The sequence below is a fragment of the Triticum urartu genome, chromosome 2A (genome assembly GCF_056163025.1).
Source record: "Triticum urartu cultivar PI428250 chromosome 2A, HENAU_Tu73, whole genome shotgun sequence".
NCBI lineage: Eukaryota > Viridiplantae > Streptophyta > Magnoliopsida > Poales > Poaceae > Triticum > Triticum urartu.
In genome coordinates, this window is record NC_141874.1 from 192,287,564 (window position 1) to 192,312,077 (window position 24,514).

General features: G+C 44.8%; 1 protein-coding gene across 2 annotated transcripts; it reads left to right on the top strand.

Moving 5' to 3' along the window:
- The first annotated feature begins 247 nt into the window (after positions 1-247).
- On the top strand, positions 248-17,342 carry RAD51C (RAS associated with diabetes protein 51C). 2 transcript variants are annotated; one of them, XM_048699899.2, is made up of 9 exons: positions 248-533; positions 638-720; positions 12,814-12,936; positions 13,304-13,337; positions 13,409-13,479; positions 13,559-13,785; positions 13,992-14,123; positions 15,923-15,989; positions 16,894-17,342. In XM_048699899.2, exons 2-9 carry the CDS (start codon positions 681-683, stop codon positions 17,070-17,072), a joined length of 873 nt encoding a protein of 290 aa, XP_048555856.1. In that variant the 5' UTR covers positions 248-533; positions 638-680; the 3' UTR covers positions 17,073-17,342. The 2 variants fall into 2 exon arrangements, with proteins under 2 accessions (XP_048555856.1, XP_048555855.1); XM_048699898.2 differs by lacking the exons at positions 248-533; positions 638-720 and adding an exon at positions 12,003-12,079.
- The last annotated feature ends 7,172 nt before the right edge of the window (positions 17,343-24,514 follow it).

Consider the following 24,514-nt stretch of genomic DNA (forward strand, 5'->3'; position numbering starts at 1 on the left):
TGCGGCTCTTCGCGTCAAAAACGATTCGTCCGACGCCCCCGAGTGACCCCAGCGCGCCGGATTCAGGTTGGGTCCGCCGACGCCAATTTCGACTCGAGTCGGCGAAAACTGAGCCCTTGAAAACGCGACTGGCTGATTTTTTAACGTTGACGGCCGAAAAATCGTCTGGAGGCCTTCTTGGGACGCGTCTGGAGAAGCTCTAAAAGTCTCTCCTTCCCGCCTCCGCTTCCCTCTTCTTTCCCGGCGGCAGTGCGCACATCGTTACATCAAGGGAGCCGGAAGCTCTAAAATAAAATGAAAATAAAATAAAACAAATTCTCCTGACTCCTCTGCCACCGCTGGCGCCGCCCAGTCCTCGCTCGCGCCGCCGCGATTCGCCGCACTCGCCAGCACCGTCCGCGCCGCCGGCCAGCGCCGCCCCTCCGTCCACGCCGTCTGCCCGCGCCGCCCCTCCGTCTGCGCCGCCCGTCCGCGTCCTCTAATCGTCGCCGGCACATCCGTCCGCGCCACCCGCGCCTCCGACATCATCGCAGGTCAGTACATATGGTGCGCGGATCAAATGAATTTGCTTGATAGCTTCTGGTGCGTGGAAAGTGCTTAATAGCTACTGAATTTTCCTGCATCTACGAACCAACAGACACACCGACGAGGAGGCCTACGCCGCGCTCCGCGGACGCGACATGGCTCCCAACGAGACCGCGCAGAAGCTGCTCCTCCAAGGTATCTCCGCCCATGTTGATTCCGCTCGATTTGATTCTGCACGCAGCTGGTAGGAGGCGTTTGTGCGCTCGGTTTTAGCAGCGGGAAACGGGGGTTTCTCTTGGGCCCGTGAGGAAAGGATGCGGGATGCGCCTGATTTGATGTGTAACTGGTTGATTCGGGTTCTAGTGGTTCTAGGGTTTGTGTCGTCATTCTCTCTCTGTTTGATGCGTAGGGATTACCATGCCTGTGCGCAAGTTCCTGGGAATCACGTTGTAAGGTTTGTGTCTTCTGTTGGATTTGTCTAGTTTTTTTTGCTGTAGGGTTGCTGTTGATGCTGGCAACATATGTGGGGAAATGCCGGCTTTTAGTTGATATATGTAGCTGATCTTTACTGGAGGTATGGTATCCTGCTCTGAAGGATAACAGTACCAGTATGTTTGTTGGTGCTTCCTGGATCTGAGATGATAACAAACACTGGTCGTGGTGCTGTCTTTGAACTGAGGGGTGAGCATTGTTCTCTGCTTCTGTTGTTCTTTTCTATGGAACATGAGGCAGTGGTTTCTGTAGTTAGGCGCTGTCATCCTTTTGTGCATTTCTTATGCTATTTGCAGCTAACTTGGTGCGTCTCCTTTAAAGTAGTTTCTGGCTTGTTTTAATTTGTTGTGAAGCAAGTTAGGAAATGAGAAGCTCAAGCATATAAGGCAACTCATGTAAATATCTTAAAGTAAGACAAACTAAACCTAGCGCCCATTCTCATCCTCTCCCCTCCCGTGGCACCCTGTTGCTTGTGCTGCTCGTATTCACCTTCTGCTCATTTTCTCCTTGAAACCGTAGAATCTGTGCAGCCTTTTAAACCCCTAATTCCCTTCTTGGATGCACAAGGCCTTTTCCAAGTAATTTGGAGTTGCAAACAAAGGGTATTTTTGGTTGGTGCCCCAATTGACCCTACTAAATTGCTGTCAGCCCATGATACTTTGGCATTCACTTGGTTGGTTAAAAATATTTTGGTTGCCTATGGAGTATTGCCAACTCTCCTCACATTCTCTTCACAAATCTTGCCAAGTTTTCAGCCAACAAAGGACCAAGGAATCTCTAGCCAATTTTTTGGCTAGCGGCAAAATTTGGTAGGGCATGCTATCGCATGAACCAAACATACCCCAAGTTTCACTAGCAAAAAAGGCCAAGTTTATGTAATGGGATGCATAGTTTGTAAATCCCCATGTTTTCTTGTTCTGGCAGTGATCTTGTCGTGTTGGCCATTGTCATCACCTGGAGCAGATGATAATTACAATGTTGTTCCTCATGCCATGCTTGTACCAAAATGTCTGATTATTTTTTTGCTAAAATTGTCTGAGTACTGGTGTTGCAATCGTCAAAAGTATGTATTAACTGTTCAATTACCAATTTCCATTTTGACACATATTCCATGGAAATTGGAATTACAGCTCATCTCCATCTTGGGCTGAATTGAATTTTCCTCTTTAATTCTCCAGATCGTTTACAGAGTTGAGTTTTGACACTCAAACGGACCCCTAATGAAAATTTCAGACTCTTGACTTCCTTTTATATATGTTAGTTATAAAGAGACCCTTTGTATCTGGACGGACATGCACATAATAGTTTGTTTTCTGCCCATTCACATACCCTGTACTTAACACCCTGAAAATTTATCTCCTCCATAATGACTTTTGCTCTCCACCATCCCAAGAGCTGCCCCCCCCCCCCCCCCCATGCCATAGTGTCACTGTTTTAGACTTTACGCCTCAAACCCCTCTGCCTCTCAAGCGTGTTGCTATGATTGCCCGTCTTGTTCTAGGGTTCTACGTCATCATGACATCACATGCCCCTGCTGTCTCCACTCTCCACCCGTAGTCTTGGACATTGGTTGAGTTACGAGCTTCCAGTCACCCAGTGATTACTTGAACCCACAATTTTTTTGGTGTGCCTATGCATAGCCGCACACCATCTGCATCCTCTCCTGTTGTACTTGTACAGATATGAACTATGAGATCCAGGAGGCTGTCGATATTCTCAAGTTCATTGAGGGTGCAAACAAGTTCAATGGAGCGAAAGATCCTAGAGGCATTCTCAGAGAAACATACTCCTTGACTCCTTGTACGATGCCGTTTCTTGGCTATTGCTTGTAAAATGTGTTATAATTCTGTTCATCCTGTTTTGTTATGCTCGGCCAATTTATTTCCCCTTTTGGACTCGAGTAAGGTAATTGTGAAGCTATGATAATGAGATATTTTATGTAATCGGTATTCATGTCCTAGTTGTGGTCATTTAGATGCCCTTCTGCATATCTGTGGTCATTATCTGAACTTTGATATGTCCTGCTGCCAATGTGCCTGTTGACACACGAACACGTCACGTGTACCCTCGACGCCGGGGGTGATGCACCGCAGCTCACGTCGAAGGAGACCCGACCGACAGCGCGATACACAAGACAGTCGGCGGGCGCTTTTGCAGACCCGAAACCCCGCGCACCCGGGAGGGACCCCGTCAGGGATTGCGGCGGCTATGGGCTGCCCTAGGTCGATTCGCTCGCCCCTAGAGCCTCGGGATTCGCAGCTCTCAAACACGAAGAACAGCGAAGAACGAGAGAGAAAAACGGTGGAGAGATAAAACGTAGATGAAAAAGTAGTATATTGATTTGTTCGATTGTGTGTTGTTCAATCGGCCGTCACCCCCAACATATATAAGAGGCGGCTGGACTTCCCGTACAAGCAAACGATTCATCTAGGCTTTCCTTACAAGAAAATTACATCAATTCACGACCTAGAGTCCTAGTTCTGGTCCCACTTGGATTCAGCCCGAATCTGATTCAATCTTCTGTCTTGCTCCTTGCGCGGGCCGTGGAATCTGCATATGACTTCCGATGGAGACGGTTCAAATATCAATTTTGTACGCTTCGATGAGGCCAACAATCCGTATGTTGATCACTTTTCCAAATAAGGCCATCTTGAATACTCCACGGGATCATCTTTAATTTCGAGTCGGACTCGGTCATGTAGCTGACTGGACCATCCGACTCTTGTAGCGTCTCTGCAGGTCGTATACTACGTCGGATGATGATGACTCCAAAAGCAAAGTTGACCGTTTCGACGTTACGAATAACTTTAATGTTGAACACTTCTTCATCCGAGTCCATCTAGATAATCATTTGAGCCCATCTTCAGCTTCTGGTCGGTTTGGCCTTGACAGTTTCCACCCAGCAAGCTCTTTCCTGGCAAGCTTTTCAGCCCCGGCAAGGTCTTCGCCCGGCAAGCTTTTCCCCCCGGCAAGCTTTCCTCCCCGGCAAGGTTTCACATCGGCAAGCTTCTCCGCCGACAAGCTTTCCACGCCGGCAAGCTCCTCCGCCGGCAAGCTTTCCACGCCGGCAAGCCCTCACATCGGCAAGGTTTTACCCCGGCAAGGTTTCATTCAGCCGGCGAAGGCCGAATACTTTCTTACTCAGGGCCGGCCCGCGAAGTGTTGCCTCTAACTTTTGCATACGAACCCGGATTCGTGACCATGCCAAAATCTGGTGTCAACACATGCCCCCCTGTTTTTCGACAAACTTTGTCGAAAAATAACTTATATTGTGTTTGTTCTAAGGACGATGTCAACACTCCATCGGCCATTTATTTTCCTCAGGACGATAATCAGGTATCGGCCATGTCTGTGCTAAGGGCGATAGTCATATATCAGCCATTGCCCACTTAGGCTTCTTGCCACACACTTGGGTGGTATTTCTTCAAGTACTTGCCGTTGAGAGCTGGAGGTAACAGTGCCCCTTGTACGGATTCCACCAAATAAGAGTCTCCGGGAACTATTCTTGCAATTCTAAAAGGACCTTCCCAACTTGGAGACCACTTCCCGAATTTTCTGTCCCTTGAACCAATCGGGAGAATTACTTTCCAGACGAGATCGCCAACTTGAAAATTCTTCAACTTAACCTTCTTATTGTAAGCCCTTGCTACCCTCAACTTGTCCCTCTCTACGGCCTTCAAAGCAGCCAAACGTTTATCGGCAATCTCATCAATATTGTCCATCATCAAGTTCTAAAAGTCTACTACCGATAAATCATTTTGTTTGGCTATTCTCAAAGCATTCAAATTCACTTCCACCGGTAAAACAGCCTCTTGACCGTATACTAGCTCATATGGAGTCACCTTTGTAGCACCATGTCTTGAGATCCTATGTGCCCACAAAGCTTCAGACAACAACTCATGCCATCTCCTTGGATTATCCTCAATCTTCCTCTTGATGAGCTTGATTAAAATTTTATTGCTAGACTCGGCTTGTCCATTGGCTTGGGCATAATATGGAGACGAATTGAGCAATTTTATGTTATAAGATTCGACAAATTCTCTAACTTGGTGTGACATGAAAGAGGAGCCTTGATCTGTAGTCAATGTTTGGGGAATGCCGAATCTATGAATAATGTGCTCGGTTATGAATTTAATCACCTCCGTATGTGTCATGTTCTTGAGAGGTACTGCTTCAGACCATTTAGTGAAATAATCGGTTGCCACCAATACGAACCGATGCCCCTTTGAGGAAGAGGATGAATTTGTCCAATAAAGTCTAAACCCCATCCTCTGAAAGGCCACGGCTTGATAATGGGATGTAACATAGCAGCAGGAGCCAACTGAATATCACCAAATTTTTGACAAGCTTCACACCCTTTGTAATATCTGAAGCAATCATTAATCATAGTCGGCCAATAAAATCCAGCACGTCGTAGCAACCATTTCATCTTGGGAGCCGATTGATGAGTGCCACAAATACCTTCATGGACCTCCCCCATAGCAACTCTCGCTTGGTCCTCGTCCAAGCACTTTAGAAAAACATCATCAACCGTTCGGCGATAGAGATCATCATCTCTCATTGTATACTTGAAAGCCATCCGCCGAACAGCCCTGTCCACCCTTCTACTAGGATCACACAAATAATCAACAATGGGTTTCCTCCAGTCTTGACTTTCTCCTGCATTGAATATTTCATTAATGGCCGAAACGGTGGGCTTCGGTTCGGCCTCCCCTACGTCGGCAAGACTAGACATCGGCTTTTCAGAAATATGAAACACGCCATGATCAACATGGTAGCCGGATGCCTATTGTGCCAACTCATTCGCTTTCCAATTGTCATGTCTAGATATATGAGCAATGCTAAAACAATCCAAATTAGAAATTATATCTAGACATTTATTAAGATAAACATTAAGTGATTCGTCCAAACACTGAAAGACTTTGGATATTTGCTGCACCACTAGTAACGAATCACCATAAGCCTCAATATGTGTAACACCTATAGTAAGCAACATCTCTAAACCAAATAACAATGCTTCATATTCGGCTTGATTATTTGTGCAAAAATATTCTAAGCGGCATGAGGCTTCAAAAACAGCACCATGAGGAGATATGTAAACAATACCAACACCTTGGCCATTGCTACAAACTGAACCATCAAAATATAATCTCCACGGTACTAATGAGACAAGGTTTATATCAATGTCATACTTGTCATCAATCCGATGTTCAACAATAAATTTAGCAACGATTTGGCCTTTCATGGATTTTAGAGATTCATAAGCCAAATCATATTCAATCAAAGCATAAGCCCACTTGCCAATTCTACCACTAAGAATTGGCCTATGCAACATGTATTTAATGACATCGGTTTGACAAGCTACTATACAAGCACTCGGCACTAAATAATGTCTCAATTTTGTGCAAGCATAATATAAGCATAGACATAGTTCCTCAATAAATGTATACCTTGTCTCGGCGCCCAACAAGCGTCTGCTCAAATATGTAATAGCATGCTCTTTTCCCTCGGTTTCTTGAGTCAAAACAACACCAATAACTTCTTCTGCTGCAATGTAAAGCCTGAAGGGTTCCCTATGCTTGGGTGCTTTCATCACCGGAGAAGTGCATAAATAATTCTTGATCATATCAAATGCTTCTTGCTGTTTTGCCCCCCAAGTGAAATCAGCATCATTCTTTAACCGAAGGATAGGAGTAAACGCATCAACCTTCCCTGACAAATTAGCTATGAACCACCTTGCCAAGGAACTTTTGCATATCTCTCTTGCATCTTGGAGCTTCCACTTTCTGTATGGCCTCTATCTTTTTGGGATCAATCTCTATGCCATCTTCATGGATAATGAAACCCAAAAACTTACCAGCCGACACACCGAATGCACACTGCAAAGGATTCATCTTTAGTCCATACTTTTTCATTCTTTCAAAAGCTAAACGCAAATCGGCCAAGTGGTATTCAAAAACATCCGATTTGACAACAATATCATCAATATAAACTTCAAGTATGACACCGAGTAAATCATGAAAAATCAAATTCATAGCCCTTTGATATGTGGCGCCAGCATTCTTTAATCCGAATGTCATCACTGTCCACTCGAATAAACCAAGAAAACCAGGGCAACGAAAAGCTGTCTTGGACATGTCCTCTTCGGCCATAAAAATCTGATTGTATCCGGCATTACCATCTAGAAAGCTAATAACTTTATGTCCAGAAGCATCATTAATAAGCATATCGGCTATTGGCATGGGATACTCATCTTTGGGTGTAGCCCTATTCAGATCTCTAAAGTCAATGCACACCCTCAACTTGCCGGATCCTTTCTTTTCCACTGGGACAATGTTAGAAATCCACTCGGCATACCTGCAAGGTCTAATAAAATTAGCTTTAAGCAAACGACCGATCTCTTCCTTGATCCGGTCATATGTTTTTGGATTAAACTTTCTGGCCGATTGTTTATATGGTCTAAAACCAGCCTTTATAGGTAACCGATGCTTCACTAGCTCTCGGCTTAAACCTGGCATCTCATGATATTCCCACGCAAAGCAACAGACATATTCTTTCAACAGCTCGATCAACGTAGCTTTATGATCGGCTCTTAAATTTGCATTTACAAATGTCGGCCTAGGAGTTGAACCATCTCCTATATCTATCTCTTCTAATGGATCAGCCGATGTAAAACCTTGTCCTAATTTATCCATATCATCTAACTCTTCTATGGACTCATACATACCGTTCTCATTGGACCGATATTCTACAAGTCGCTTTTGTAACCACTCTGAGTTAGGATCCATTTAAACATATCATACCTTGACCGATTGCATTCAGTCGGCTTTAAAGAGACGGGCACGAAACCATTCTTGGTTGCGCTGAGAAAATCGAATTCTGACAAGTCACGTCCCGTCAAGCAAGTAGCATTTGGGTGTTGCCAATCCACCGATGCCTCGGCCAAAGCAACACAGGCCGAGTTATCCGCATGAATGACTTCCACTTCATCATCAACCCACTGGATCAAAAACTGGTGCATAGTGGATGGCACGCACTGGTTTGCATGAACCCAATCACGGCCTAGTATGACATTGTAGTTACCTTGCACCTCAGCGACAAAGAATGCGGTAGCCAAAGTTTTACTTCCCACCGTGAGCTCCACATACATCACACCTTTGGCTTCAGTTTTCTCTTTGCCTTCAAATCCATTGAGCACCATGTTGGTCTTTATCAACTCTTCATCATGCAGCCCCAATTTTTTGAAGACCGAATACGGCATAAGATTCACCACAGCACCACCATCAACAAGCATCCGAGTGAGCGGTGATCCATTGATATGACCTCCGAGATACAACGGTTTCAGATGCGTTACTGGGTCTTTTGGCTTCTCGAATATTGCATTTTTAGGGCCAAAATCCAGCTGAGCCACCTCCCCTTCCTCATTGACAGCACGAAACTCAGCAGGTAAGTAATATACCATATTGATATCCATAACTTCATGAACCGGCGTAGACTCATAGTCCAACATATCATCCTCTTCTTCAAGTGCATCCACCGATTCTGAAATTTGTCTTAGTGAAGGAGAAATAAGAAGTGTCGCAGACGATGTAATAGCTGTCGCATCGTCCTCCTTTGGTGGCGCAGGTGCTGCTGTGATAGGTGTAGAAGCAACTGCATCTTGTATTTTCTTAGGCCTCCACACTTGTTTTGTAGGCACCATGGGCCGAGTGTCATTGAACAACTTATCCCTTTGCTTCTCGGCTTCTTGTTTTGTCATCTCTTGACTCCTTAACATCTGTAGTTTCCTTTTTTGTGTTTTTGTCAGCCCTGGAGGACACCACTTTGGCTGAGTGTATTTAGGATCTCTCATCTTTACTTGGCTGGTGTTTCCTTCAAGGTCATTAGCCAAGTACTTTGGCGCGATAGCAAGTATCGGCTTAGTCGGATCGTTATGCATAATCGGCTGTTGTATGGCGAATGTTTCGGAGCCCAAGATGAGTGAGTCGGTATCGGTTTTTTCCTTGCCTTTGCTTGACTCGACCATTGCAGCACTTGGCGATTTAACACGCCATTCTTGCTTGCCGACCCTTTTTTGATTATCTTGCACTGGCCGATTGACACCATTGTTCAAACGGCCTCGTGTGGGATAAGAAAGTCTCTCACAAACGGGCCTCCTTGGTTCTGCCCAACCTAGATGAAAAGCATAAGGGGCCATTGGGGGCTGCCTCCATCCTCCATTGAAGTCCCCCATGTAGTATGGCACATAGGGGGGTGGCGGCATCCATGGTTCTGGCGCCCACGACCCATATGGCCTTGCATGATGCTGAAATTCTTCCTGAGGTGACCTTGAGCGCTTTCAATTTGATGACCGGTTAGAGCTAGAACCGGCCGCATGATTGGCATACTTGGACAACAACATATCAAAAGTTGGCTTGATTTTCTTGCGCTGCACTTTTGCCTCATTCCTCTTCCACTTGCCAACTTCTGGACTCTTGGGTTTGACAAATTTAACTCGAGTATTTTCTTGCACTTGCGGTTGCCCTCCGAGTGTAGGATTCTTGATGGTGACATTGATCACTTCCTTGCCATCGGGCTGCTTATCAAGCACAACATGTCTCCCCAAGACCTTGTTGCCCTCCTTGTCTTTCCTGGGCTCACCAATAATGACATTAGTTTTATTAGCAGATTCGGCTACTTCCGGCCGAATGAGTAGCTTCTTCCCCTCCAAATCCATGGTATTCATTGGAAAAGGTTGTTTATCAACTTGCATCTCGGAAAAGTTCAATCGTCCGTCATTAATGGCCGATTGTATCTGTCGTCGAAAAACACTGCAATCATTAGTAGCATGAGAAAAGAATTATGATACTTGCAATAAGCGCGCCGTTTCAGCTCTTCAAACGGCGGTAATGTATGAGATATTCTAATAATCTTAGCCTGCAGCAAAGCATCAAATATTCTATCACACTTAGCAATGTTAAAAGTAAACTTCATCTCCTCATCACGATTCTTATGAATCGGTTTCAGATCATTGCAAGTAAAGGGTTTGGCTTTAGATGGCCAAACAAATTCAGTAGAAAAAACATCACTCTCATCGTCCGAGTGATCACTATCATATTCCACCATATTCATCTTTGGATGATCGGCTTTGTATCTATGCACTTCTTTGAGGTCTTTGCTTCGGCTTTCCTGAGCCAAAGCCCTTTGTAAGACTTGGTTGATATTTAAGAACTCATAGCCTTCTAGCTTTTCTCTAATGGGAGTTCTTAAACCACTCAGCACCAGGTCCGCCAAGTCCCTCTCGGTTATCACCAAACTAAAACACCGGTTTTTTGTTTCTCTGAATCTCTTGACGTAATCGGAGACCGATTCATCATGCTTCTGTTTAACCGATGTTAGATGTGACAACTTAAGCTCATTGTCGCCGCTATAAAAGTGATCATGAAACTTCTGCTCTAGCTGCGACCAAACCCGAATGGAACCATGTGGTAAAGAAGAAAACCATGAAAATGCGGTACTAGTTAATGATAAAGGAAATAAACGCACTTTCAATTCATTCAATGAGCCTGCCTCACCTAATTGTGCTAAATATTGACTAACATGCTCCCATGTGGTTTTTGTGCCTTCTCCATTAAACTTAACAAAATCTGGAATTTTATATCCTGGAGGGCACTGGATGGCATCAAAGTACTCGGGGTACGGCTTTTGGTAAATCCGATTCCGAGGTAACTCAACTCAAAATTCTCTCGAAGCATCTTAGCCATCTCCTCTCTAAGATTAGCTAGACCATCATCCATAGTGGACGATGAAGCTTGTGGCAGTGGCATAGGAGGAGTAGGGTTACTAGCTGTAGGTAAGAATTGTGGCATGTATGTCGACCCATAATTCGGTAGTGGTCGAGTGGTTGCAGCTGTAGGTAGGGTTTGGTTCGGCGTTGCCACCGAACCTGGCATGCTCATAATAGGGTTGATGGGTGCAGTCACAATCTGATTTGTTTGGGTAGGATAATAAGCCATCGGCACGGGAGGCGCCGATGCAATAGGTAAAGCCAGATTAGGGTTTTGCACACTAGCAGCTACACCATCATTACCACTAGACGATTGAGACGTATTCTTCTGAGCATTAGTATTTTCTATGAAAGTTTGGTAGACTAGATTGTTACCATCAGCAATACGACTTTCAATCTCAGCCCATTGCTCAGGAGAAAAGGCAGTACTTACAGAGGGTTTAACCTGCTCGGCTTGAAGAGGAGGGAACTTGATTTCTTCAATCGGAGTGATGTTGCCTTGGCGATCCTTGTTGAACTTTGCAAGGAACTCCTGCAAGTCCTTCTCCTCGCGCGCCTTCTTGTACTCCTCATAAACTTGGCGATGATCGGCCGATATCTCATCAAGACTGGGCTTAATGATGTTATCGGCGTCTACCTCAGATGGCTTGGGAATATCAGACATGGTGGATGATGACGATTGATCTTCGATCCCCAGCGGAGTCGCCAAAAAGTGTGTTGACACACGAACACGTCACGTGTACCCTCGACGCCGGGGGTGATGCACCGCAGCTCACGTCGAAGGAGACCCGACCGACAGCGCGATACGCAAGACAGTCGGCGGGCGCTTTTGCAGACCCGAAACCCCGCGCACCCGGGAGGGACCCCGTCAGGGATTGCGGCGGCTATGGGCTGCCCTAGGTCGATTCGCTCGCCCCTAGAGCCTCAGGATTCGCAGCTCTCAAACACGAAGAACAGCGAAGAACGAGAGAGAAAAACGGTGGAGAGATAAAACGTAGATGAAAAAGTAGTATATTGATTTGTTCGATTGTGTGTTGTTCAATCGGCCGTCACCCCCAACATATATAAGAGGCGGCTGGACTTCCCGTACAAGCAAACGATTCATCTAGGCTTTCCTTACAAGAAAATTACATCAATTCACGACCTAGAGTCCTAGTTCTGGTCCCACTTGGATTCAGCCCGAATCTGATCCAATCTTCTGTCTTGCTCCTTGCGCGGGCCGTGGAATCTGCATATGACTTCCGATGGAGACGGTTCAAATATCAATTTTGTACGCTTCGATGAGGCCAACAATCCGTATGTTGATCACTTTTCTAAATAAGGCCATCTTGAATACTCCACGGGGTCATCTTTAATTTCGAGTCGGACTCGGTCATGTAGCTGACTGGACCATCCGACTCTTGTAGCGTCTCTGCAGGTCGTATACTACGTCGGATGATGATGACTCCAAAAGCAAAGTTGACCGTTTCGACGTTATGAATAACTTTCATGTTGAACACTTCTTCATCCGAGTCCATCTAGATAATCATTTGAGCCCACCTTCAGCTTCTGGTCGGATTGGCCTTGACAATTTCCACCCAGCAAGCTCTTTCCCGGCAAGCTTTTCAGCCCCGGCAAGGTCTTCGCCCGGCAAGCTTTTCCCCCCGGCAAGCTTTCCTCCCCGGCAAGGTTTCACACCGGCAAGCTTCTCCGCCGGCAAGCTTTCCACGCCGGCAAGCTCCTCCGCCGGCAAGCTTTCCACGCCGGCAAGCCCTCACATCGGCAAGGTTTTACCCCGGCAAGGTTTCATTCAGCTGGCAAAGGCTGAATACTTTCTCACTCAGGGCCGGCCCGCGAAGTGTTGCCTCTAACTTTTGCATATGAACCCGGATTCGTGACCATGCCAAAATCTGGTGTCAACAGTGCCACACGATTCAGTAGCTTTGCGAGCCGTTGTACCTGTTGCTCTTGATTTTTTTCACGTTTTATATATCCTCGATATAACAATGAATTGTAATAGTACTGCATCTCATTCATTCAATACGTTGCAGGAGCCCAAAATGCATGGGATATGCTGTCTGAGGAGCAATCACAGAAACACATCACTACTGGCTCTGGTGACTTGAACGGCATACTTGGTGGAGGGATTCATTGTAAAGAAGTTACTGAGATAGGTGCGCCTTTTTAACATCTTTCTTGCTGAAGGAATGCATTGGACTTCTTGGTTAACCATATAATCAAGTGGGCAACTTTTAGTCTGTTTATCCTTTAGCTCTGTTTCTATAGCTTGTTTCTTGGTTTCCTGTCTTCTAGCAATAGTGCTGTTAACTTATTCTACTGTTGTGATTAATTGTATGAAGTTAGTGAGTCTTTTTCTTTTGCAGGATGAAGTTAGCGAGTCTTTGTTCTACTCTTTTTATCACTTGTGCATGAACATCTCATAAGGGCTTTCATTTTTCTCTGTTGAGTTTGTTATGTAAAACAGTATGCCCGTTGATGTATCTGTGGTGACTAGACTAATCAACTACTAGATTTATTCAGGTGGGGTTCCAGGAATTGGTAAAACTCAACTGGGGTATGTGCACCTACTATTGATCCAATGCAATTTCAGAAGAAAATTATCATACTAAGTGCCAGCTTTTGTAGGATTCAGCTAGCAATCAACGTCCAAATTCCCGTGGACTATGGTGGCCTTGGCGGCAAAGCAATTTATATTGGTATAGTGGTTTCACAGAAAGCAATTGTGTCGTGTGTCTTTTGAGAAACTATTAACAATATTTCATTTCATTTTAACAGATACAGAGGGCAGTTTCATGGTTGAACGCGTCTACCAAATTGCTGAAGGGTGTATCAGTGACATAATGGAGTATTTTCCATGCCACCATGACAAGTCGTCATCTGGCCAAGAAAATCTGCAGCCTGAGAGTTTCCTGGCAGGAATCTACTACTTCCGAATATGCAGCTACACTGAACAGATTGCGGTGATAAACTATCTGGAGAAATTCCTCAGAGAACATAAAGATGTAATATTCTTGAACAACTGAGTCTTCAGGTTTAATCACCTGAATTATGTTCAATGTTTTGTCCTTCACCTCTATTTTGCCTCAAGATGAGTTTTCTGGCAGTTGTATGTTTGCAGAAATTATTTTTCCACCCTTCCCTTCTTAGCAGTGTCTACCAGAATTGGTTGAGTGTTACCTAATAACCATTATTTTTCTATGCTTTACAGGTGAGAATAGTTATTATTGATAGTGTTACTTTCCACTTTCGACAAGATTTCGATGATCTGGCTCTGAGGACTAGAGTGCTCAGTGGATTATCATTGAAGTTGATGAAGATTTCAAAGTCATATAACTTGGCGGTAAGTTTCACAAACCGTCTTGACATTGATGCGGAAACTGTTATCAGGGGTGTATTAGTTTTGTAGACAGATTTGTCATGTTATTATGCAGAACCATGGTGGATTATCATTGGTTGTGATATTGTTTGAACTTTTCAACTTCTGCAAGATTTGTCATGTCATTATGCCTTCTGTCCCCCATGGTCTTCTGCTAGGCATATGTATTGGTAATTTCAAGCTAATGTTCCTGTTGTGAAATTGTATACTTGTATTCTAGGTGCCGATTTATAGCCCATATCCGCCTTGCGTATTAAAATTCAGATTATGGATAAACTATGAAAAATTGTGCTAGTTGAGTTGAGAAACCATATAGCAGTTCCTATAAATTAACTGGGCTCTATTCTTATTACTGAGGTAGTACTAGTAAATGGATTTTTTCTATGCACATAAATGTTACTCCCTCCGTCCCATAATGTAAGACATTTTTTGACACTACACTAGAAGGGAGTAGCATTATGAAGGAACACACATTTTGGGTATCGTTGCTGGCTGGTCCTCGATCATACCCAGCTCGGCCCCGGTTTTTTCCACGCTCGAGGACTGGTGGAACAAAAATATTGAGGCTTTTGACTCGTCGGGGCAGAGGCATTTTGGCAAGGTGCTCATTTATGTGTTGTGGCATGTGTGCAAGGAGAGGAGCCGGAGGCTTTTTGAGAATGTCTCTTTGCTAGTGTTGGATGTTCCTTACCTTGTCAGGGAGGGCCTTGTCCAGTTGGGGTTGGCTAGGCAAACGGCATTAATTCTTAGGGCCTTTTTGGTTTTGTAAATATCTTCTGTACACTTTTGTATTCCCCCCTATCTATATGAAATTGGCAGAGGGCCTGCCCCTTGTCGTCAAAAAAATACATTTTGGGGTGGAACTCTGCTGCTGTCCCGGGTATGACCTGCTTTAATACCACTACTCCCTCCGTTCCTAAATATAAGTCTTTGGAGAGATTCCACTATGGACCACATACGGAGCAAAATGAGTGAATCTATACTCTAAAATGCATCTAGATACATCCGTATGTGGTCCATAGTGAAATCTCTACAAAGACTTATATTTAGGAACGGAGGGAGTATATAGCTGTTTCTTGCATGCTTTGACAACAGCCCATCTATTTCTGATTACTTGCCTTCGTTATCTGATCTGTTTGTACTACGTTGTTTTATCCGGTTCCATTCTTTTATTCGTTACAGTAATAACAAGTGAAAATTCCATATATACTACTGAGAATTTGGTCAGTTCCCGATATGCCACTCAAAAAAATCCTGGCTCCAAATGTACCACTCAAAATTTGAGCCAGTTCCAAATATGCCACAATCGCTAGTTGACTGTTAGTTGACTGTGAAGTGTCTGCTGAGAAGACGATGTTGCCCTTTGTGCCAACTTCTTCATATGCCACTGATAGATGTAGTAGTAGATGTGTATGTAGTCATGTTTTTGTATATATGGCAGAAAATATTTGTCACCTTTTGGTAGTAGAGAGTTCGGGAGAGAAGCAGGCACATGAAAAGAAACATTAGTAAAGGTATCTTTGTCGATGTGGCAAAAATCTGATGGCCAACACCCAGTCTATTGACAGTAGATATTTGGAACTGCCATAAAATTTGGGTGTTCTAATTGGAATTGGGATTTTTTTAGTGACATATGCAGAACTGACCAGATTTTCATTGGTATATATGGAATTTTCTCTAGAAACAACTCAATGATGATGTGTAAGTTAAGAACTACCCTACTCAATGAGGCTAACAGACTTATGTCATATTTCTTTGAGCAGGTTGTCTTGTTGAACCAAGTAACTACTAAATTTACAGAAGGATCATTTCAGTTAACTCTTGCTCTAGGTTAGTTCCTATCTATGTAACTATGACCCTTAATTTTGCCTTCCAATCATTTACAGATGCCCATGATTTTAATTGTTTTCTAAAGAAAACTTCTGAAATCAACAACACTATTTCCTACGTGATGTTATTTTGTCAACATTACATTTGTTTGTTATACATTCAAACTAATGCAAGAGTTTGCTATCTCCGGTCAAAGAAATTAACATTACAATATAATTAGCTGACGAAATTGTGTTTTGAAGACAATTTCGATGTCCAAAACTTTAACATTTTGTGACTAAAGGTAGTATTATTAATTTACATGACATTCTTTTCCTTAAACGAAATTATCCAAATATTGTAACACACAATTGTATATGAGGTGCGCAATTATTGCTTATAAAGGAAAACTTCATTAGCTTGATTGATTCTGCTTCTTATTTGGGTTTCTCTTTAAACAAGAACGACAAGTAGCTTGTAGCTTCTGCCCATTTCTTCAAAATACATTTGTAGTGACATTTCCTAGAGTGATTGATTCTGCTGCTTATTTGGGTTTCTCTTTAAAGAAGAACTGCAAGTAGCTTGTAGCTTCTGGCCATTTCTCCAAAAATTACACTATTTTCTGTGTTGATGAGTTGCTAAAAAATGTTCCGTTCTAATGGTCGACAGCATCTCCGAAGGGGTTAGATGTTAGCTCGCAAAATAATTTTTCCAGTGGAATTGCTGACAGTAAGGCAATGATAATATTAATATATGAGTGTTTGGACATCTCTATGGTTCTGCAAAAGCTTAATGTTCCATCTCTGAATATTCCATGAATTGGGTAGTAAGAGTGTAGCGGAACTTCTAATTTATGTACAAACCTGTTGCTGGTTCTGAGGCTGATCGACTCAGGAAATGAACACAATGCAATGCTGTTATGCAGGTGACAGCTGGTCCCACTCGTGCACAAATCGACTGATTCTATACTGGAAAGGGAACGAGCGGTGTGCATACCTGGACAAGTCCCCTTCACTTCCTGTAGCTTCAACACCGTATGCAGTGACAAGCAAAGGGGTGAGAGACGCTGGCAGTTCAAGCTGCAAGCGAGTTAGGGTAATGTAGCAACGTTGGAATGCATGGTCTCGCATCCAAAGAATTGCGCCATTCGCTTAGGCATTACTCCCTCTGTTTTAAAATAGATGACTCAACTTTGTACTAACTTTAGTATAAAGTTGGGTTATCTATTTTGAAACGGAGGGAGTATGTGCCATGTGTAAGTAGCTACTGGAAAAGCGAAGTTCAACTCATTTGGTTGATCCATTGATTCAAAGATGCACTCCTGTTGATTCATCTGCCCCAACATGTAAAATGTCAAATGACAGCATATCTGCAGTTCTGCGGTGAACATGATCGGAAACGGGTAGTAGTAGCACCACGGGGCCGGTAGGAATACCGTTGTGCCATGTAGTATTAAGATTACAACGACAACAACAACATTCTTTAGTCCCAAATAAGTTGAGGTAGGCTGAAACCTATAAGATCTTGAAATCAACTCATGGTTATGACAAGTGGATAGTAACTTTCACACACCCCTTTACATGGCTAGTTCTTTGGTGAAACTCTTGCACGGGCTCCTATCATGTTAGGTTTGGTTCATCTTGACCTCTCTTACATTAGTAGCATGCTTTAACCGTCTGTTATGTACCGGAGCTTCTGGTCTGCGTTATATATGCTCAAACTATCTCAGATGATGTTGGATAAGTTTTTCTTTGAGAGAATTCCTTATTTGGTCTTTTCTTAAAATTTGTTTCCTTATTTGGCCCAAAATAAAAAAAGTTCCCTATTTGATCTCTAAAGTAAATTTTGTTTCTTATTTGACATTTTCGTCCATTTTAGACACTAAAGGGTTTAAGTGTGAAGTTCAAAGACCATTTTGCCCCTAGTCCATGTGTAACTATCCTGGATGTAGTAAAAAGCGTAATCAGTTCACCCATATTTTAGGGATGTTTAATGGATGCTGTGGGTATATGTGTATGCTCTAATATTTTGTTCATTAGGTAAGTCTTTGTGTGTAAAAGCATACAAAATATCCATAGAACTTTTACTAGCATATATATCAGTACAATATATCTTTTACGAATAAGTACGGTATGATATACACTCACAGAAACTGCGACGGCCTTGGGCGTCTACGCACATGGCGCCATGACGTGCGGGTTGAAGGGAGCCTTGGCGTGCGTGGATAAGAGCTGTGGCGTGGAGCCTAGCGGCGCGCGTGCGTGCGTCTCCTACGAGCCTGGCGGTCTGCGTGCATGTCTTCCTTCACGGTTGCACGGGACGGAAGGCTTTATCGATCGTTGATAGCTAACGTACATGGGTGTTGGCTTAGAGCAACTTCAAAGGGCCGACCCATTTCGTCTTTTTGCGTTCGTTTGGATTGGTGCGTACAAAAGTGGCGGCCCAACGCGCCGACCCAAACCTAAATCACGTATGCGTTGTGTTCGCGCTGACGCATTTGCGCCCTAAATGCGTCGGCGCGGACGCGACGCGGACGCTTCGCGCGCCTTCTTACTATCCGCCGCGTCCCCACATGACGGCCATCTAACTACCCGCTGCCCACGTGGTGAGCTTAATTTATGACGACGGGCCCATGCGTCAGGGACGGCGCTCGTCCTTTTTTAAGCCGACCGTGCGGCGAGGCCGTCCTCATCCAAACTCGCCGTCCACATCTGCCAACCTTTGCTTCCTCGTCATCGGCAAACCCTAGCCACCACAACCACAGCGAGATGGGCCTCTTCTCCGGCGTCAGCGGCAGCAAGGCCAAGGGCAAGTCCCCCGCCACCCCTTTCCCCTCAGAGTTCCTCCCGCCTCCGCTGGCGCCGGCGCCTCGCCGACAGAGGCAGCGCGTGAACGTGCCAGTGCACCAGGCGGAGTGGCACTGGTAGCACCGCCAGCCTCTGCCGTATCCCGACGTGACGCTGCCGCACGACTGGCATCTGGATCCAGATAGGATCCCAGTGTCGGCGGCGCCGCGGACGGCTCGTGCTCACGCGGAGGTGCGGCGCCGGTGGGCGCTACTGACGCCGGAGCAGCGCCGCGACCCCGCCTACGCAATCGACTCGCCCAATTGGGTGAGGTGGTTCGCCTTCGAGCACGAGGAGGCGAGGCGAAGGGGCGTGCACGAGGTCAATCGGAGGTCGCCGCCACCGGCGCTCATCCTCCGTGAGGAGGACCAGGTGGTGGAGGACGCCTACTAGGCGGCCCTTGCGACCGTCTACCGGGAGAGCGAGGAGGACGAGCGGTGCAGGGCGGAGGCGGAAGAGGAGGCTCGGTACGAGGCGACAATGGCGCAGGCCCTTGCCCTCTTTGCGACGGGCGACAGCGTGGTGCCGCCGGTGGCCCCGCCGTCCCCCATCAAGCCGGAGCCGGAGCCGTCCCCCATCGAGCGCTACTCCTGGACGGAAGTACTGCGCGAGTGGGTACACGCGCCGCCGGTCTGGATGGGAGCGACGCCGGTGCAGGAGCAGGCGTACCTCGAGCACTGGCGCAAGATCAGGGTGGCCGAGGAGCGCCGCGGCGGCGAGTACCTCGAGATGCTCGAGCGCGACCTCGAGGAGGAGCAGCGCGGGGCCGAGGAGGAGGCGCGCTAGGCTGCGGCTGCACAGGCGGCCGCACAACCCCCTGCGCTGGCACTGCCTGCGCCGACACAACCCGACATGACGACGCTCTGGAACACGGCGTTCGCCTGGGCTGGGCCGGCGCCCGACGCTCATCGACTACACGGACCCCGAGGACGATGACGAGGACGACGACGAGGACGCCTAGGACAGTGCGTCGCCTCGTAGTTTAGGCTGTTTTATTTTTTTTAATGCAAATGTGGATGCGTGGACTCTCGCAGGTCTTCATGGCCGGATGTAATGTTTAATTAATGTTGTTTCTCTTTTTTAATATGCATGCGTTCAATTTTTAGCGCCGTGAAAATGGGTTCAGGCTAGCGTTGAGCGCACGCACCGACCCAAATACAAAAGCGGACGTCCGTGTCCGTCTGGCCGACCCAAACGGACAAAAAGCGGACAAAATCACCGTCCGTTTGGGTCGGCCCGTTGGAGTTGCTCTTATTCACCGTTGGGTGCAAATACGGATTATACATGAGTGCATGCATGCATGCAGGCCAATTACAAACTTGGCTAGTTTTGCAGTAGTACTTTGATAGAACAAAGTTATATTTTCTCACATATATACACTCGTATTTATTTGTTTGTCAGTCCACCACGGCTTACATAAATAATTGGGTTTAGTGCGTAAAAGGACCATCAAACACTAATCAAAATATGATACTGTATTGATCATAGATATGTTTGTACAAATTATACGGTGTTTTATACAACTTTTACATGTACAAATCAGATTACGTAAGGAAAAAAATATTGAAGCATAAATATACATGTGCATCATCCATTAAACAACCCCAAAACATGGGTGAACTGATTGCTTTTTTACTACATCCAAAATAGTTACAAAATGCACTAGGGGCAAGATGGTCTTTTCACCTCAAACTTAACACCGTTAGGGCCTAAAATGGACAGAAGTGTCATATAAGAAACATAATTTACTTTAAGTGTCGAATAGGGAAGACATTTTTATTTTGGGCCAAATAGGGAAGTAAATTTTAAGAAAGGACCAAATAAGGAATTCTCTCTTTCTTTAATCTGTGCTACCCTAACTTTATTATATATATCATCATTTTGGACCCGGTCTTTTTTGTTGTTGTGGCCACACATCTATCTCAATATATGCGCTTTCGCTACACCCAACTGCCAAACATATCGTCTTTTAGTTGTCCAGCACTTAAGGTCATACAACATTTTGGGTAGAGTCGTCCTATACAACTTGCCTTTTAGCTTTTGTGATATTCTTTTATCACAGAGAACGCCAGAAGCTTGACACCACTTTGCCCATCTGGGTTTGATTTGATGGCTCGTATCTTCATTGATATCACCATCCTTCTGCAGCATTGTTCTGAACTGTCGAAAGGTATCCTTGTGAGGTACCGCCTACCCATCAAGGCCAACCTTCTCCTTGTGCCTAGTAGTACTGAAGCCGTACCTCATGCACTTAGTTTTAGTTCTACCAAGCCTAAAAACTCTCAATTCCAAAGTTCGTCTCTATAACTCTAACTTTCTATTAACACTCATCCACTACTATCAACTAGCACCACATTATCCGCAAAGAGCATACAACATGGGGTATCTTCTAGATCTAATCCATCATCAAGGCAAAAAGATAAGGGCTCAAAGTTGACCCTTGATGCAGTCTTGTTTTAATCGAAAAGTCGTCAGTGTCGGCATCACGTGTTCGAACACTTGTCATAACATTATTGTATATGTCCTTGATGAGGGCAATGTACTTTGTATTTCTCCAAGTCCCACTGCGGGACATTCTATGATATCTTATTGTAGGCCTTCTCCAAATCAATGAACACCATATGCAGGTCCTTATGCTCTATGTATCTCTCCATAAGTTTTCGTACCAAGAGGCTTCCATGGTGAACCTCCCAGGCATGAAAACAGATTTTTTTGTCACGCTTTGCATTCCCTTAAGTGGTGCTCAATTACTCTCTCTCTCTCTCTCTCTCTCTCTCTCTCTCCCTCCCTCCCTCCCTCTCTCTCATAGCTTCATTATATACCTCGTCGGCTTAATTTCATGGTAATTAGTACAACTTTGAACACCCCGTTGTTCTTGAGGATTGGTACTAATATGATCCATCAACATTCTTCTGGCATCTTGTTTTGCCCAAAAAATGAGGTTGAAAAGCTTAGTTAGCCATATTATTGCTATGTCTCCGAGGCCTCTCCATACCTCAATGGGGATACAATTAGGGTCCATAGCCTTGTCGCTTTCCATTCTCTTTAAAGCCTCCCCGACCTCAGACTCTTGGATTCGTCACACAAAGCACATGCTGGTATCATCAAAGGAGTCGTCCAGCTCAATGTTAGAGCTCTCATTCTACCCATTGAACAACTTATCGAACTACTCCTGTCATCTATGCTTGATATCCTCGTCCTTCACCAAGAGCTAATATGCTTCGTCCTTGACGCACTTGACTTGGTTGATATCCCTCGTCTTCCTCTCTCGAATTTTGGCCATCTTATAGATGTCCCTTTGGCCTTCCTTTGAGTCTAAGCAATGGTAGAGGTCCTTAGATGCCTGACCCCTTGCTTCACTCACAGCTTGATTTGCGGTATTCTTTGTCACCTTGTATTCTTCTATGTTGTGTGCACTCCTATCCAGGTGTAGGTGTCTGAAATAGTCTTTCTTCTCCTTAATATCCTTCTAGACATCATCATTCCATCACCATGTGTCTTTAGCTTTGCTTTACTTCCCGTAGTCACCCCAAACTCCGCTGAAGCTACCTTACCAATGCAAGTCACCAGCATCATACACATATTGTTTGCATCACCTCCTTCCTCCCAAGGGCTCTCTTTAATAACTCTCTCCTTGAAAGCCTTAGTTGCCTCCCCCTTGAGCTTCCACCACTTTGTTCTAGAGACTTTGGTGCGCTTATCCCATTGGACACAAATCCAAAAGCAGAAGCATATGCCAAGGGACAACTCTCTATCCGGATATCACCTTACAAGCTAGGCAAGCACGCATGTCTTCCCTTCTCGAGATTATGAAATCAATTTGGCTAGAGTGTTGGTCACTACTAAAAGTCATTAGATGGGATTCTCTCTTTTTAAAGAGAGTGTTTGCTACGATCATGTCATAGGCTAGAGCAAAGCTTAAGACATCTTCTCCTTTTCAATTCCTTATGCCATAGACAAATCCCCCATGCATCCCTTCAAAACATGTGTTAGATGTACTCATATGGTCATTGAAGTCTCCTCCTATGAAGAGCTTCTCGCCAATAGGTACACTCCTAACTATGTCATTGCGGCTTCCCAGAACTTCCTCTTAATGCTCTCATTGTGGCTTACTTGCGAAGCATACACACTGATAACATTGAGAACTAAGTCTCCAACTAACAAGCTTGACCATCCAGGCTTCCCATAACTCCCTCTTGGTGCTCCCATTGTGGCTTACTTGCGGGGCATGCACGCTGATAACATTGAGAACTAAGTCTCCAACTACTAGCTTGACCAGGATAATCCAATCCCCTTGCCTCTTGGCGTCTACCATTCCATATTTGAGGCTCCTGTTGTTAAAATCATCTACTCCATTTATATTTGCATTTGTCCTCGTGTACCACAACTTGAAGCCGTTATCCTCCAGCTCCTCCACCTTCTGTCCCTTTCATTTGGTTTCTTGGAAGCATAGGATATCAACACCTCTCCTCACTGCTGTATCAACTAGCTCACATAACTTACATGTTAGGTACCCTACTTTTCCCGCTATCTAAGTGGATCCTACTAAGCTCGGCTAGCTTCCTTACCCTTCGCACTCGTCGAGTCAAATGCGAAGATCCTTGCTCATTTTTCACTGCACCCGAGCGTCGATGTAGCGCGCCACTAAGGATTTGACGACCCGATCCTCGCTCACTTATCACCGTATCTAGATCAAAATATGGCGGGACACCAAGAAGGTGACGACCCAGGCCTTGCCCATTTAAACCCACACACCGGTTCCGATATGAAGCGTTGCTCAGAGAGTTACTCTCCAACGTTGTTCTTCTGGGTTTCATCTCCATAAGAGTGAATGAGTTTTGACGTTGGCTCGCCAAGCCTATCATAACCCTCCTCCTTTACATAGACTTGGAACAGGCTATGTTGAGACAACATAGGCAAGAGTATTAAGGTTGGAGAGGAAAAATTAGGTCATAAGTTGAGTGGACTCTTGGTAATAACACCACATATCAACACATTTGCTGTGTTGGTGTTATGATTTCTGATCATACCATATTTTCTATATCGAGAATCCAAGTTGCTAACAAGTAACAACTACAATAGTTAGTTATTTTCTTAGTTTTATTTGGTGTGTCGTGGCTCATTTGGTCTGTGGAATTGTTAGATTAGAACCTGGGATGATTTTTCAATGTGGAACTATGACACAAAAAACTATACTACATCAGACCAGACGACTTGTGCACGTATCGCAGAGCTAGATGGGTATTTGTGGACTATAATAGTGCTTCTGCTACTTTTGGTAGGTGTTGGGATTTCCTCGAAGAGGAAGAGTGAAGTAGCATAGTAGCGGATAGTATTTCCCTTGGTTAAACACCAAGATTTGTCGAACCAGTAGGAGACGACACACAAATAATGTGAATGGTACTTGCACACACACAAATCAAATGCTTGCACCCAACGAAGGCAAGAGGATTGTCAATCCCATTGTTCTCGCCAGTTACAAGGATTAAATCTGACAGTGATAGGTATATAAATAAAATAAAATAAAAATATCAAGCAATTTTAGGTTTTTAGTAATAATGGAGAATGGACCCAAGGTCCATAGGTTCACTAGAGGCATCTCTCTCACAAGCATATCATCGGTGGGTAAGCAAATTACTGTTGGCAATTGACATAATTGTGCATAGTTATGATTATGATTCTTCATGGCATGATTCAAAT

Coding starts and splice junctions, on each gene's coding strand:
- RAD51C (XM_048699898.2), top strand. CDS start 12,028: ATGGAGACGGTTCAAATATCAATTTTGTACGCTTCGATGAGGCCAACA. Junction 12,080..12,813: donor TTCGATGAGGCCAACAATCC/GTATGTTGATCA, acceptor AATACGTTGCAG/GAGCCCAAAATGCATGGGAT. Junction 13,338..13,408: donor ATTGGTAAAACTCAACTGGG/GTATGTGCACCT, acceptor CAGCTTTTGTAG/GATTCAGCTAGCAATCAACG.